At 35.0% G+C, this 16,661-nt stretch overlaps 1 protein-coding gene across 1 annotated transcript; it reads left to right on the top strand.

Annotated features, from left to right (window-relative positions):
• Positions 1-7,542: 7,542 nt before the first annotated feature.
• Positions 7,543-16,634, top strand: LOC143549960 (tryptophan aminotransferase-related protein 4-like). Its single transcript, XM_077040722.1, has 5 exons — positions 7,543-7,850; positions 15,152-15,446; positions 15,538-15,824; positions 15,908-16,188; positions 16,260-16,634. The coding sequence occupies exons 1-5, from the start codon at positions 7,543-7,545 to the stop codon at positions 16,472-16,474; spliced, it is 1,386 nt and encodes a 461-aa protein (XP_076896837.1). The 3' UTR covers positions 16,475-16,634.
• Positions 16,635-16,661: the final 27 nt, after the last annotated feature.

The following is a 16,661-nucleotide window of genomic DNA, read 5'->3' as shown; positions in this document are numbered from 1 at the left end:
AAATAGGTTTAATCACTTGTCCAACTTGCTTCACAACATGAAACTTGGAGATTGGTTATTTTCTCATAATTGTTTACAACTAATAATAACAGTGTTTTAACTTAACAAATCATTCAAACCGCTTGAGATCGTCTGTCCGCCTAGTATAATTAGTTATCAAGTGTTGAACTTGATTAACACTTTCCACTGATTCACTATGGATTCGACACCTTACTTAACCTTGCTAGTAAACGTATTTTATTAATGTTTTTATTTACCTTTCGACATCATTATATATGATTCACCGCATCCAAGTGATCCTTTAGACATATACACATCTCTAACGATTCCGTAGTGAGTTTTGTTTTTTCGCATCGATTAGACCCTGCCACTAAGAGAAGAAACAGATTCCGAAGCTACCGTGGAAGCTTGGATGGTTAGTAAATCACGGGCCATAGAGGAAAGAATTGGAAATTCGCTTTCCTTTCCTTTCCACCAAGCCAAACGATCAAAGTTGTGATATTCATCGGTCGTCATTGTGTTAACATAGTTTGTTACACTATAACGGCCAAGTTTGCTTGATGGGGTGTCACCCCTGTTGTCGTTTGACCGATGAATCACGAACAATATTTAACATAGTCAAAACGGTGTCCTTAGCCGGCCTACTCGTACTCGTTTCACGCAAAATATTAACTTTTGTGGTGGGCCCATATACTTTAAAATAATTATTATAAATATCTTTAAGAGACTTGTTGAAATAAGCCAAGACATTTTCTAGCAAACTTTGATTGATCTCATGCATATCCAAATTGTCAAAAAAATTCTTGTATCAAATCCTCAACCCCAGGAACATTTACAAACGGGTTTAAAGCGGCGGCACATGTAAAAACCGGTGGTATTTATTGAAAATAATTTCTTAACTTTTCTTTCATCGGTGGTATCATTTGTGAGAAATTATGACTTTTATACTCAAAGTTTAGAAAGTTAAAAATATAAAGTACAACTCGGAAATCACACAACTACTAGTGGTATAGTAAAACCCCGATAATCTAGTGACCGCAGTTTTGAAACATCAAGAAACTTGGTGAGATGCTATGTGGTGGCCTAAGCTCCATCCGGAAACATGTTGACCTCAAAACAATTGGAAAGGGAACAGTGAAAGACCTTTAAACAATCTTTTTGTTTTATGCCACACTCGAATATATGACATCTCGAATTCCAACGAGTGGGTACGTCCCAATTGGGACCTAAAGCTTTTTTACCCGTTTCTTTGCAAAATTCTTTAAAATCTTGATGTCTTTTTTTGCCACTTCTAAAAACATCTTGTAACAATAACCTAAAAACTTTTATACCCTCCTAAATATTATCATTCTTGAGCCCTTCTTGAACAACTAAATTAATAATATGGGTGTCAAGTATGGAAAAAGTTCCCTTCAAAAGGCGGTTCATATTTTATTTTTAGTTTGTTAACCGCCACGGTATTGTTTGTGGCGTTATCAAATGACATTGAAAATATTTTTCCTTTTAAATCAGAAGTTGTTATTACATTATCTAGAATTGTAAACAATTTTTGACCGGTATGTGGATACGGAAAGCTTTCAAATGCGATGATGCGTTTCATCATTTTCCAAGATACCTGCTCGACCCAATGAGCGGTGATGCAAAGATACAATTCCGGTAAACCATGTGGCGCCGACCAAACATCACTAGTTATGATAACACTGATTTTTAAAGTTCCAAAAAATTTAATTAAATCACTTCTTGCACAACTGCACAATTTTTATACAATGAAGTCTAAGTAGGGATGATCTTGGTACCGACCGATACCGGTACCAAAAATACCGATCTCGAAATTTACATTTCTTGGTATCGGTACGGTACTGGGACGATACCGGTATTGAAGATAAAAATTCGAAAAATAATGGTACTGGTACTGTAGCGATCCTGAAACTCAAAACTTTGGTACCGATTCCGTACCTATGATACCAAATCGGTACCGATTTCGGTACCGGTACCGAATTTGCACATCCCTACGTCTAAGGGTAGTATGACTTACGTGAGTGTAGCGAGGTTAAAGTGTCTCTCGAATCATGGCCGTTAACTGCGAGTTGTCAAAGTGGTTAAACGGCAAAGCCTCTTGAATCACGGAATCATGAACCGTCATTATGTTGTAGCGAAATACTGTACCATCTCCACCCAATTCGGCTTGGTCTGATTCAGAATTTCTTTTAACGCCTTGCAAAACTTTCTATCGATATGTTTTCTTAAAGTTGAGTTGGAGTCTTGCTTCAAAAAAGTGCCACAATATTTGCAGCGGGCCTTAAGCTCCCCATTTTGCAACTAAACCAAATCCCAATTGGCCCACACTTCTGGGTTGCGAATATGCGAGACGACCATTGGGTCATTGAGCACACCGACCGGGTCCATAAAAATGGATGAAGAAGGCGCCTTCTTCTTGCCTTTTGGTTTGGTTGCACTTGCCATAACTAGTGGTGGTGAGTAGGGGTGTTCAAAAAAATCCGAATCCGAATCCGAATCCGTATCCAAATTATCCGAAAATCCGTATCCGAATTATCCGAAAAATTGGATATCCGAATTTTCGGATTCGGATTCGGATATTGATTTTGAAGGATATTTCGGATATCCGAAACTTTTAATTTACTTATTTTTTTTTATTTATTTATGTAATTTAAATATGTAGATTAAAAACCCTAAATCTATTTCATAAGAGGTTCACTCAACCATTCATCTACTTCTCGTCCTCTCAACCTCTCATCTTTGTTAGATCGTAATCTAGCTATCCTAATCCCGTAATCCGATTAGTAGCAATCGGTGAAGCCTCATAAAGCATTTCCGTTATCTGGCCACTCGTCGCAATTTTCTCTATTGTAAACCCCTGTCAATCGTGGAGAAATGAACCCTACCGGAAGCATGCACCGCCGATGATCGGTGAAGTGGTTGACGGAGTTTGGTTAATTAGCGGCGTGAGAGATCTGAGATTTGTTAATTTGAATATTTAAGATTTAGATTTGGTTTTATTAAAAAGGATTGGCTTTTGTCGTAATCTTGGATTGTGATTTTTCACTAATATGATTTAGATGTAGAAAAGTCAGATTGCATCGGAGATTTGAAGCTTACAACACAACCCAATAAATAATAAAAACAGTTTTTTTTTTAATTTATATTTCGGATATCCGTTTCACTGTCCGAACGGATATCCGAAATTTCGGATACGGATTCGTATAGTGAAATCCACTATCCGAAATGTTCGGATATCCGAAACTCCGGATATCCGAATTTGAACACCCCTAGTGGTGAGAGTACTGGAAAAATTGGAGGTGCAAACGAGACTATTTTTTGGTGTTTTTTGTTAATGCATTTTTGAGTTGGGTAATCAACCATTTGAGCCAACACCTATGTATACTAAGTTAGGAAGGTCAAAAACCGGTTCCAACGGCTATCTAACAGTCGAAAACCGGTTCCAACGGCTTTATTACCGTTGGAACCGGTTCCAATGGTAGCGTTTCATCAGCTCATTGATAATACGCGGTGGAACCGGTTATTCCGGGTTGGAACCGAAGCCGGGTAGGAACCGGAACCGGGTAAGAACCGATTTCTGAGTTAAAGGGGTGGAGTTGGGTAGGGATTTCCGGGTATGAACTGGGAATTGGGCTCACCGGGTACGACCTGGAACCAGTTCCGGGTCGGTTCCACCGGGTCAGGTCTGGAACCGGTTTTTTTATGGCACCTCTATTTGTGGGTTTGTTTTAGTTACAGAAACCACCGGGCTATAACAAGTTTAGGCTACTGATCCTTCTTGTATGTTATTGTTAATACTATGCTTTGTTGTATCCACATGTGTTTGTGGATACGATCTAGTTACACAAACTCACATTGGATTTGTAACATGTCCATTTAGGCTTGTTGATCGTTGTGTGAATACAATACACTATTGTGCCCTTTTGGGCATAGACACGTGTTTATGGATACGTCTTGGTTAGATTAACCCATACCAGGTTATAACAAGTCAATCTAAGCCTACTAATCTTTGTGTGAATGCTAAACGCTTTTTATTACATACTAATACCTGATCATTACAAGTCATAGCTTGAGCCTACTAATCTTTACATGCGAATAATGTATGTGTTTTTTATATATAAAAACCCACACCTTCTTCTTGTTGTGGATGGTAGGGCTGAGCACGGTTCGATTCAGTTTGGTTATTAGGCGAAACCCAAACCGAAATTGAAGTAATCGGTTATTTGAATATGCAAACAGTTCGGTTTTCGGTTTTCCGGTTTTTCAGTTTTCGATTTTTTGGTTAATTTCGGTTTTGGTTCAGTTATTTTTGGTTTTTTCAATTATGTGTTGACATTGCAAAAAAAAAAAATTAATATGAAAATGCATTTTTTAAGCTTGTATAAGAACGTGTTAGAATACCACAGTAAACATATATATTGAATTCAAAAAACAAAAATAGGAACGTGTTATGTGAAACTATATGAATACAAAGTTGCTAAATATATTTTAAAAAGTACAAAGCATAAAAAGTTAGTCCCCATCTTCATTCATCATCTTATTTATTTATCATAAAAGTTTAGTCAATTACTCATCATCTTGATAATCTTTATCATCATCAATCGGTTCGGTTTTTTTCGGTTTTTTAAAAATGGATAATCGAATTGAAACCGAAATTTTGGTTTTTCAAAAAAACAAAAAATTAACCATCGGTTAATGCTTCGGTGCGGTTTTTCGATACGGTTTTTTTGGTTAATTCGGTTTCGATTCGGTTAATTCGGTTTTCTGCTCACCCCTAGTGAATGGAAGAAACTGAGTCTCCCTCCGAAAGTATATATCCACGCTAAGCAACAAGATGACTCAAGAGATGTGGTCTTCAACCCACCAATTTGTCAAATAATGTTCACCTACAACCTAGTTTTGCCACCGACCTTCACATAACTGACTACCAGCGTATCCCAGCCGGCCCTCGGGGGTGGCAGGGTGGTCGACGGCCACAATCCCGGCACCTCGCTAGGCCCGAAATTTCTTTTTAAAAAAATTATACGTATTTTTATTAAAAACAATATGTATATTTAATGTTTAAATACGAATACATAACCACTAGTTTGATCTAGTGGCAAATGATAATTTTTTTTATACAAAAGCTTTTTACACAACCCAAATTATAATCAAGTAAGCTAATATAAAAATTAAACTGTTTAAACACAATAAAATACTACTTTTACTTACGGCTCAAAAAATTTTCGCTTTCGACCCAAAAGTTTGCTTTTTGGAGCCGGCCATGAGCGTATCATACCTTTACCGATGAATTACCATCATATTATCTATCCCTGAAAGTTCTATGTATTTGTATTACCATGGGTTTGGTTTATACATTTCTAAGTTCTATTTACTATGTTTCAAAAAATTTGAATTTGTCAGTCACGAAATTTATGTCAATATATTTTTATGGAAAGTTACGAGGTTGAAAATTAACGTGAACATATAGAAAAACAACCAATGACCTAACCCAATGCACGCCTAACTTTGTCCCACGTGATTTTTTCCTAGTTGTCAAAAATATATCTTGGATTTCATTAATTTTTTTTCTAAAGGTCAACAAACAAGAATCGGCAAGCTACTCCGTAAGGGTGATATAATGACAAGAGGTCATGCCGCTGGCCCAATCTAGCCGTAAGGCCTTTAAGCGCCTTCAAGTTATCTTCAGTTTCAGAGAAAACCCACCCGTCCGAAAGCTCATCGATGGTAAAACCCGGACGCCCTCACAATTAAACTACAGATAAAAAAAGATCCCGGTCTTGCTTCATTGAGCAACCCATGCCCTCCCAAAATTGTTGTAAGTGGGGATCGAACATAGGCCTCCATTAAAAAATACAGACTTTCTACCACTACACCATATTGAAAATGACTGCATTTTATTTAAATAAAAAAATAAATAAATTTAAAATATTTTAGAATATTCCTAATGCATGGACAGACCGCATTATCTTGGCCTACTGTTTCGTACAGGGGACCAATCAAGCATCATTGTGACCTGTTATGCGTTTATGGACACTAGAATTTCCGATAATCCTTTGCTGTTTTAATAGAAAGATATTTAATAATTTTATTTTTGAATTACCAACAAAAAAAGCTTGGTTACCGGGGTAACCCAATGATAAAAGACGCCCCATACATTTGCAATCGCAGATATCACTGAGTAGCCCAAGCCCACCACTCTTATTCGAGGAAATTTGTTGTCCGAAAATCCACTGTGTTAAAATCCGGTTGAGATTGGATTCAAACTTTATCTCTAACCCAACGCTTTAATAATAATTCAGGATATTTAGGTATGACTTTTGATAAAAGATATTTAATTATATCTGATTTTTAAATCGTGTTAGATGTTTCATTCATGATAGGATGGCCCATCATATCAAATATCAAACACAATGAAAATTTGAATAAAAAGAAATCTAAGCTGATTAATCATGACTAGACAATTCCATGATCATCGAGAAGGATTAAATTTTTGAATTAGTCGATGGATTAGAAGTTTGAAAAGAATATGATAATGACTTACTAAATTTGAATTGTCAAATAAATTGACTAAAACATTGAGTTGCAGACAAATTTGAATCGTTAAAAAGAATATGTTGTAGAAGAAATACGAATGATAAATGTCTGGAATATTGAAAATGGGAAATACTAAGTATGGAAAAATATTTAGAACTCCATAAATAGTTGTTATTGTAAACTTGTATGTCTTGGACTAGAATTTGTTACAGATATCATAACTCCTATATTTAGCACCAATGGTTTGACAAATTATTATGGATTTGATCCACGGGACAAAAAGTGGCAGTTAACATAAGTTACAATAATCATGGGGTTGGTTGCGAAGGGGACGAGAGGAGACAGTGTTTTAACTTTTAGGATAGTTGCAATGTACGGTGTCAAGGAAATTAAAATAACTAACTGAACCGTAACTAGAATAACAAACTTAACCGAACCGAAATTACTAAACCCGATAAAAAACAGATAATTTGGTTATTCGTACGCCTTTTAAAGGCAAACCGTAAAACCAATTTTAACAAATTGTAATAATCAATTAAACATGAGTTAACAAAAGTTTAGGCTCAACTTTTAACCCAAATTTATTATTTTGAGCCTATTTTTTTTTCTTTCAATTTTTGAAGTCGAAATGAAAAAAACTGAAAAAACCAAAACTGAGCGGAACTCAGGAAAATAAAAAACTATAGAATTCTGAAAACGAATAGTATTATACGTACGTTAAAAAGGAAGGCCAGTGTAATTAAACTTTTTAAATGACTCAGTTCATAATCTGTCTAAATTTAGAGGACAAAAATATAATCCTGTCCAAATATATATGTATGGTATTTGGGTTCATCGGTTTTTGTCACTTAATCCGAAATATCCAAATCCGCATTAGACATAAATACATATCTTGTACAAGGAACACAAAAATCCAGTTTCAACTTGTATGGTCAAAAAAAGCAGTATATAAATAAGAACAACTTTAATTTCCATTTGGAGAAAAATATGGGGAAAACAAAGAGATATTGTTATGGAGTTTGTTTACGTATTTCCATAGCTGTGAATATACTATTCAGCATAAATCTTTATGTAGGTGGAGGTGGAGGGGTAGAGATTAGTAGCCCGTCGTTGAGTTGGAGCGAGAAAGCTGCCGTAGAGGCGGAGGAGGTTGCAGCAATCTCGTGCTCGGGCCATGGCAGAGCCTATGTGGATGGTTTGATATTTGAAGGTCAGCCTGCTTGTGAGTGCTTCCAATGCTATGGTGGAACTGATTGTTCTGAGTTATCTTCTGAATGTGCTGCAGATGCTAATAGGTGATTTACTCTTTCGTTTTTTTCTGTTCCTGATGAATTAATCTGTGAGTAATAGCTGGTGCATCGCTTAAAACCATCCACTCTTGTGGCATGTTTTAACTTAAGTTAAAACCTTTTTAGAAGTGACATTACTATTTACTAACAGCTAATTTCGGGATCGGTTTGTTATTATTATTATTATTATTATTATTATTACGGCTGCTGCTGCGATTACTAATTGTGCTATTGCTGAAGTTGGGACCACAATGACTAAATTGATATAGACCATACCCGGGTTGATTTTTTTTGAGATATTATCTTTATTTAATTTTGTTTTATTTAAAACTTAAACCGTTTTCTTTTTTGATTTATTAACGATTCCAGCCACATTTGTGTCGTTTCATCGTTGCAACGTACGTTTTTCTTTGCCGCCTTTTTCGTTTCGCTTTATAAATTAACTAGATTTTCACCCGGCGTGTTGTGCCGAGGCAATTAATAAAACCTCAACGTTGAAACCTGGGTGTTGGAGAAACCCGAGCGTTGGTATAGCTAGAACGTTACGTCGTGAGTTGACTCGAATTCAGTTAGTATTCTTTACGTTCTTCACGGTAGACACCATTGGTAAAAGTGTAAAATCTTAGCGTCCAACAAAATATATTCGTCAAATTAACATATGAAAAATAAATTAGTTAAAATGACGTAATTTGTTTGGTCGGTAAACACAGGCGGTGATAAAAACCCATGCGTTGTCGGTCTCGAGGCATTGACTACGTTTGTTACAGTACCGGAGCTAAAAGAAGGGGAAAAAATATAAAAAAATTGGGTGGACCAAGGGGTGGTGTTGATCAGTAAACTCGGGCATTGGTAAAACCGAGCGTTGAGACGTTGAGTCTACGCGAATTTGATCGGTTTTTGCACATGCGTTATGATATTCGGAATTAAAACAAACAAAATAAAAAACAAAGTTATCAGTCAGCTTCCGTTATATTCATTACGGCAAAACTGAAAAAAAAACAAACAAAAAACAAAATACTATGGACAAGTTAGATGCTGCCAAGTAGCCCAATAACGGTTTAGTGGTATCAAACTTGTCATTTATATCTATTAGATAACATGTTAATTGTTGTATTTGAGTCTTATTTAATTTTTTGGTTTACATTTTGTGTATACCGAGAAAATTCGTGTTGGTTCACCAACGCAACGCGCAATTTTTTTTAAAATAAGTTATTTTTTTTTTGTATTTGGTCGTTAAAGAATTCAGTTTTTTTGGGTTTTGTTCCGGTGCCATAGCCCAATACCGATCAAATTCATGTCATTGCGCACGTTTCATCAACCAACTAGGCGTCATTTTAAATATATGCTTTTATAAAAGCTATACAGGTGTTAATACCATTAGTTATTGCTTGTGTGCATATCATGACAGATCTAACACCAGCCAACACCACCTCAAGACAACCACTTGCAAGTATCACAAATATAGTTTCATGTCCATCAAACTAGGGATGTTCGAAGTCCCTTTGTACGGTTTTTCAGATCAAACCATTAGTTAAACTGTTAACCGAACCAAACCTTTGAAATTTAACCAAACCAAACCAAACCAAACCAAACAGTTAAGTTTTATGGTTTGGACACCACCGCTTTTTGGCTATTTTTTTTCGCTCTATAAGAAAAACAGGTTATTAACTCATCGTAGTTGTCTCCAATAGCATCCCATTAAATGTATACATACTAGTATTAACACACCCCCACGCTGCGGCAGAGATGTAAAACCGTGTATTTACTTATCCACTCCACTCGAAAGCATGAAATTATCACCACTTCCTTCGTTCGTCATCCTCTCTCTCGTAGCCAGTAACTAACGTTAACCATTAAGAAAACTGAACAAAAAGGAGACGTAAAAACGTTGAACCACATACGCTCGTTGCATCGTGTTAGCATATAGAAATTTGACCAAAACATAAAATACAGAAAAAAAATAACTAAGTCAACTTAACATCTACACATTGCGATGGGGCCGTTAAAGGGAGAAAATAGACAAAACCGTTCAACCACACACATGCGTTGCAACGTGTTAACTCGTTAAATTCAGGCATAAACATTAAACAATATGTACAACCCCTAAAGCATAAGGTACAACTTTAGAAGCCCAAGAACTCCCAAAACTATTATATATATATATATATATAATTCACACTGTCAAAATTTTGACAACAAATAATTCAATATTTTGTAGCTTATTTGTTTATGGCATTAAAAGGATGATAATTGATAAGGTTAATAAAAATCCGACCAAAGTGTCAAAATTGTCTATGAGGTTTGACCATTTTTACGACTTTGATTCAAATAATTTATTTTGTGCAACTGAACCATTGAGGTTTCTCATTGCCAATGCAGTACTAATCACTAACTTGGTTAACTTTCATCGTTAAGTAAGAGACAAAACTTTCTATTTGTATACTTTATTGTTTTTTTATTTAACTAGGCGTGTGCCCGCGCGATGCAGCGGGAAATAACCTTGTTATTCACGTCATAGATTTATGGGTGCTTCTTGTTTCGTTTCTAACCGTAAAACCATTTATTGGGATAAGTAGATTCACAGTTCTTTTTTAAACTCAATTTAATGTCAAAGTACAAATGAAAACAGAACCTAACCATTGTTAATGGTTTTGTTTTGTTGGGTTTCAATTTTCAAAGGTCTAGTTTCAATTTTCGGTGACCAAAAAACTATTATTAATGGTTTAGCTCATGATTTAATGTAAAACCATCAAAACCGGACGACAAACGTCTATAGGTAAAATTTTATTTTTTTAACTGAAAAAAAATATGATAATATCATACTCAAATTAAAGAGAATTAAATACTTGTTTTTATGGTGCAATTTTTTAAAAAATATATTAACGTACGAAAAGGTTATGATCATTCAAAAATTATGGGGGTATTTGGGTTAAAAATGAAATTATAGAGAATAAATGGTTAAAAGATGAAGGACCAAAGTTATAATTGTTCTTTAAATTTATAAAAGTTTATTAAAGTTGAGGAGGAAATGTTGTAAATATTTTAAAGAAAAATGAAAACACGTGAGATTTAATATTAGAATGACCACTTTACCCTTATTTTAGGTTGTACCATATGTTTAAACCTTGTAAATTCCTTAAAATCCATTGTCTTAATTTGCCCATGACTCCTATATTATATATAGTATAGATAAAAAAGCTATTGTATTTTATTAAAATATACACAATTCATACACACACAAAGGGATCCTTATCTCAGGCCCTAACACCTAACTACACCACCACTAGAGCTAAGCACGATTCGGTTCGGTTCGGTTATTAGGCGAAACCCAAACCAAAATTGAAGTAATCGGTTATTTGAATATGCAAACAGTTCGGTTTTCGGTTTTCTGATTTTTCGGTTTTTGATTTTTTGGTTAATTTCGGTTTCGGTTCGGTTATTTTCGGTTTTTTTTTTCAATTATGTGTTGATATTGCAAAAAAAAATTTTAATATGAAAATGCATATTTTAAGCTTGTATAAGAACGTGTTAGAATACCACAGTAAACATATATATTGAATTCAAAAAACAAAAATAGGCACCTGTTATGTGAAACTATACGAATATAAAGTTGCTAAATATATTTTAAAAAGTACAATACATAAAAAGTTTAGTCCCGATCTTCATTCATCATCTTATTTATTTATCATAAAAGTTTAGTCCATTACTCATCATCTTGATAATTTTTATCATCATCAATCGGTTCGGTTTTTTAAAAATGGATAATCGAATTGAAACCGAAATTTCGGTTTTTCAAAAAAACAAAAAATTAACCGTCGGTTAATGCTTCAGTGCGGTTTTTTCGGTACGGTTTTTTCGGTTAATTCGGTTTCAATTCGATTAATTTGGTTTTCTGCTCACCGCTAACCACCACCATCAACCGGCCACCACAACCTGCTACCACCGAGAGGAGTTGCCATGCTTGTAGAGTGACTTCAACTGGTTTTAGAACAACGATGGTGGGGTGGGAAATTAGGGTTTTTTGTGAGGGGGATTTGGAGAGAGGGCGAAATCGGAGGTCCAAACTGTCGCCAGGTGTTGTTTAGGTGGTGCCGTGACGGATATCGATTTTCCGGTGGTATAATGGTGGTTTTTCGGTTAATACAAGAAATTGGCCGACGTTTCATGCTCGAGGGTGACGATGATGGGGTTTACAAGAAAATTTCCATTTTCTACCCACTGAGTAAAAAAAAAACCGTTTGGCCCCTAAACTTTAAAATGAATAAAATTCGAAAACCAAAATACCCCTCGTTTAACGACAGGAAATAGACGGAGTTATTGATTTGGACTATATTAGCAATAAATGAGAAACCTTAATTGTCCGGTTGCTCATAATAAACTATTTGGACTAAAGTTGCAAAACTGACCAAACATTAGGGACAATTTTTGCACTTTACTCTAAAAATATAAATAGTTTATCCAAACAATTGTAATGGTTCAATTTGTATTTGAAGGGATCATCTAATCTAAAGTTATCAACGGTTTTCATTCAAATTTCTCAAGAGAAAACTTTTTTTTCTTTGAGACTACATTTTCTATTTTATGTAATTATTGATTTTGTTATATGAGAAATATGTTAATATGAAAGTGAATTCCATATATGTTTCAGAAGCTATTTAATTAAGTATGATGATGCATCGATAGTTTTGCATATTTTGCTTTGGTAGTTAAGATGTAACCGTTACAGTTACAGCAGTAGGAAATTACACTCAGAAACTCCATATGGTAGCAAACTAATTAAGTCGCTACCGAAACTCTAAAATACTATCAAATTACGAGATGCTATTGCATTTTATTTGCGATAGAATTCAATTGCTACTGCTGAACTAAGTTTCTACCACACCACAAAGTTGTTACCGACCTTAAGTAGTTGCTAAACTTTAGTAACCATTTTTTTTTCTTTTTTTTTAGCTACCAAGCAGTACATAGCAACTTCCTACTTAAGTCCATTAATTTTAAAGATCATTTTTATGCAAGTTTTCACCGTTAACCATAATCCGAGGCGTTTTCGATGAAACTCCAATATGGAAAAATCAAATATTTTTGCCATCTAGTGTAACACTAGCTAGGGATGGCAATAAAGAAACCCGACCCTGACGGGATACCCAAACCGCTAAACACCAGGGACATGTACCGGGACGGGTATTCGGCTACAGGACAGAAAAAAATTATTTTGCGGGCATGGGATGACTGTGAGATTAGGTGTTACGTGATTCGATTACCCGAAATCATATACCCGTTTATCAAAACCATACACCCGGATCATAATGCAGAACTTTTAACTTTATAATTTTCTTTCCCTTAAACGTTCTCTAATAATACTTCATTTGAGTAGGATGATTATATACAGCATGAACTTTTCCTTTGAGATATGTCTTTTAATGATACTATTTATATTTTGTATGCTACGAGTACACAATTATGTGTTGTTATCCACATCATCAGAAAACATACACATTTTATGATAATAATAATGAATATATATGTAATTTATCATGCCTTAATTTATTGCAGTTCTTGGAAGCATAAAATAATGTAAAGAAAAAAACTATACTTATTTATATATAAATATATAAATATTTATATATTTATTCATATATAATTATATATAAAATAAATAAAAAATATTCGAGCCGAACCGAACCGAACCGAGCAGACCTTTGCAAACCGAACCGAGAAGAGCGGCTCGTTACAATCGAGTGAAAAACGAGCGAGCATTTTCCTAGCAATTTCTAAACGAGTGGTGAATGAGTTCGAGCGGCGAGCGTTTGTAATTGGCATATATGGTCCACATTTAACTTCATGATTTGGATCCCCTGATCCGCATGACACGCTATCTGAGTATGTTGAACTAATGACCCAAATGCGTACACCAACAACTGGAACTATAGGACCATATTTCAACAGCCTAGTTTGCCAATCGTTTTCAGGTATGGGCAGTGATAGATCTAGAAGAAAAATTGAGGGTATACCAAAAAAGATTTTGAACCCAGGGGCGTTTTAATTTTTTCCTAGGTTATCTCATTCATAAATCGAGAAGAAAAGAAATTACACTAATTTTGCACTTCACCTAGAAAGTTAGGGATATCCCAGGATACCCCTCTATACATCCGGCACTAGTTGTGGGCTTCCCAACATTCTGCCCCATTATAGACTAACAACTGATCTTCAGATGATTATAGGTTAGTCTATTCTTTGATTTCAGCTAGTGTTCCAACAAACAATACATAGTCTGTCATCTAGCATTCATGTAGCTAGGTGCTACACTGCATGAGCTTCGGATTGCACCACCCGTTGCACCCACTTTGTGCTGTAAAATTATACGCTTTCCCAACATCAAACTCAGGGCATGTTTGTGATTGAGTTTGAAAAATGCTTATTTATTGGCTTTTTCAAAAAGCTATTTTGAAAAGCCAGGATTTTAGGCTTTTGGAAAAATGCTTTTCAATTTTTGAAAAATTTAAAATAAGAAAGTTTTTTGTAATTGCCAAACACATTTTAATTTTTTAGCTTTTTAAAAATACCAATAAGCCAATAAGCATTTTTCAAACTCAATCCCAAACATTGCTCTCAGTCTTTCACCGGTGCAACAAGCATATATATATATACATATATATATATATATACATATATATATATATATACATATATATATATATATACATATATATATATATATATACATATATATATATATATACATATATATATATATCAGCGTCTCATATGAAGCTGATCAACCTCTAGATGTCTATTGCACTGCCGTTCAAATATATATATATATATATATATATATATATATATATATATATATATATATATATATATATATATTTGAACGGCAGTGCAATAGACATCTAGAGGTTGATCAGCTTCATATGAGACGCTGTGGTTGCAAGGAGTCTTTGTGTTTGCTACGCATCCGCTGTTAATATTATGAGTTTATATATCGTTCAGCTTTATGTTAGTCTTATCTACATGACTGTTACTTTTCAAATATTGTTAGGAATAACTATTCGTAGTTATCGTTATTTTGTAACTCCTCTATATTTGGGTAGAACACTTCAATTAACTAAATTTATTTGATCAGTCAGTAGAAATTAAAAAAAAAAAAAACCTAGTGTGCGGATGTGACATATATAATTAACATGATCCGTTAGTAGAGAAACATAAACCCAAAAGGTGGTTCCTTGAAATTAGGTAATATAGTTTTGATTTGTCATATGATTACTACTTAATCTGATTGCAGTGTTACATTTATGATGCAGTGGGGATCCTGTGTTTTTGGAGCCATTCTGGATGCAACATGCAACTGATAGTGCAGTCGTCATATCAGGGTGGCATCGTATGAGTTACCACTACGCTGACGGCACTACAACGTCTAAAGAGCTTGAAAACTACATCCGTAAAGTGCATTCAGTGGTCGGGAATGCAGTTACCGAAGGGCGATACTTGGTCTTCGGTATCGGGTCAACTCAACTCCTTAGCGCAGCTGTGTATGCCCTTTCCTCCGGAAACTCTTCTTCACCTTCCAATGTGCTCGCTTCAATCCCGTTCTATCCGGTAACAATTTTTTATCACTAAAACAATATGTAAAATTCCCATTTTAATTTGAGGATCATTTACTAATTTTTTTTTTCTTTTGATTCTATAGATGTACAAGGAGCAAACAATGTTCTTTAAGTCAGAGGATTTTCAGTTTGAAGGTGACACAAACTCATGGCAATCTAATAACTCGACTACTAACATGGATGTGGTTGAATTTGTAACCTCACCAAACAATCCAGATGGGGACTTGAAGCAGTCAGTTCTCGGAGGGAAAACTATACACGATCACGCCTATTTTTGGCCACATTTTACACCCATCCCAGCCCCTGCAGATCATGATCTCATGATCTTTACTCTTTCTAAGCTCACTGGTCATGCCGGTGCTCGTTTTGGGTATGCGTGTTTCTTTACAACATATTTTGGCATTTGATATGAAAAATGATACAGGTTGACTTGTTTATATATGGCCGGTATAGGTGGGCGATTATTAAAGATAAAGAAGTATATGAGAAGGTTTTAGAGTATATCTTGATTGCTGATTTGGGGATTTCAAGAGACACTCAATTAAGAGTTCTGAAGCTTTTAAAGGTCGCCGTTGAAGGCGATGGAAAACCGCTGTTCGAGTTTTCATACAGTAAAATGAGGAGTCGTTGGGATAGGTTGACTAATGTCTTCTCAAAGTCTACAAGATTTTCAATCCAGAAAAGACATCCTTTGCATTGCAACTTCTTCAACGAAACTAGGCTACCATCTCCAGGTAGGTTCACATCATTTTGCTTTTTATGTTTAAAGCTATGTAACGAAATAACGAATCCAATATGGCAACAGCTTACGCATGGGTAAAGTGTGAGCGAGAAGAAGAAGACGATTGTGGTGCGGTACTACAAGCAGGAAAAATCATAGGTCGTGCTGGAAGCAAATTTGGTACCAGTGATCGTTATACACGACTTAGTCTCATCAAGAGTCAATATGACTTTGAGTTGCTTATTCAAAGACTCACTGAGCTAGTGTCTCTTGAAAATGGCCACTCAGAGACAATGTGAGAAGATAAAATGAACTATTTCTTATGTAAAGAAATATAAAGGGGTTATGTCGATTAACCAATTGTATTATATAAACTTGTTGGGTGTTCTTGTTTCAGGCAATATTAATCTCGTTGCCTATAAAATGTAATTGAACAAAGTAAAGAACACATGTAAGTGTGTATATACATGTATGTATTATACAACA

Source organism: Bidens hawaiensis, unplaced genomic scaffold, assembly GCF_021521415.1.
Source record: "Bidens hawaiensis isolate Kalapana, Puna unplaced genomic scaffold, B.hawaiensis_p1.1 tig00015874_1, whole genome shotgun sequence".
Taxonomy (NCBI): Eukaryota; Viridiplantae; Streptophyta; class Magnoliopsida; order Asterales; family Asteraceae; genus Bidens; species Bidens hawaiensis.
This window is presented reverse-complemented; position numbering and strand designations above follow the sequence as displayed.

What these genes read in the sequence shown, in the direction of transcription:
- LOC143549960 (XM_077040722.1), top strand. Translation starts at nt 7,543, where the DNA reads ATGGGGAAAACAAAGAGATATTGTTATGGAGTTTGTTTACGTATTTCC. An exon ending in TGTGCTGCAGATGCTAATAG is followed by an intron (nt 7,851 to 15,151) that starts GTGATTTACTCT and finishes TTTATGATGCAG; the next exon opens with TGGGGATCCTGTGTTTTTGG. An exon ending in CTTCAATCCCGTTCTATCCG is followed by an intron (nt 15,447 to 15,537) that starts GTAACAATTTTT and finishes TTGATTCTATAG; the next exon opens with ATGTACAAGGAGCAAACAAT.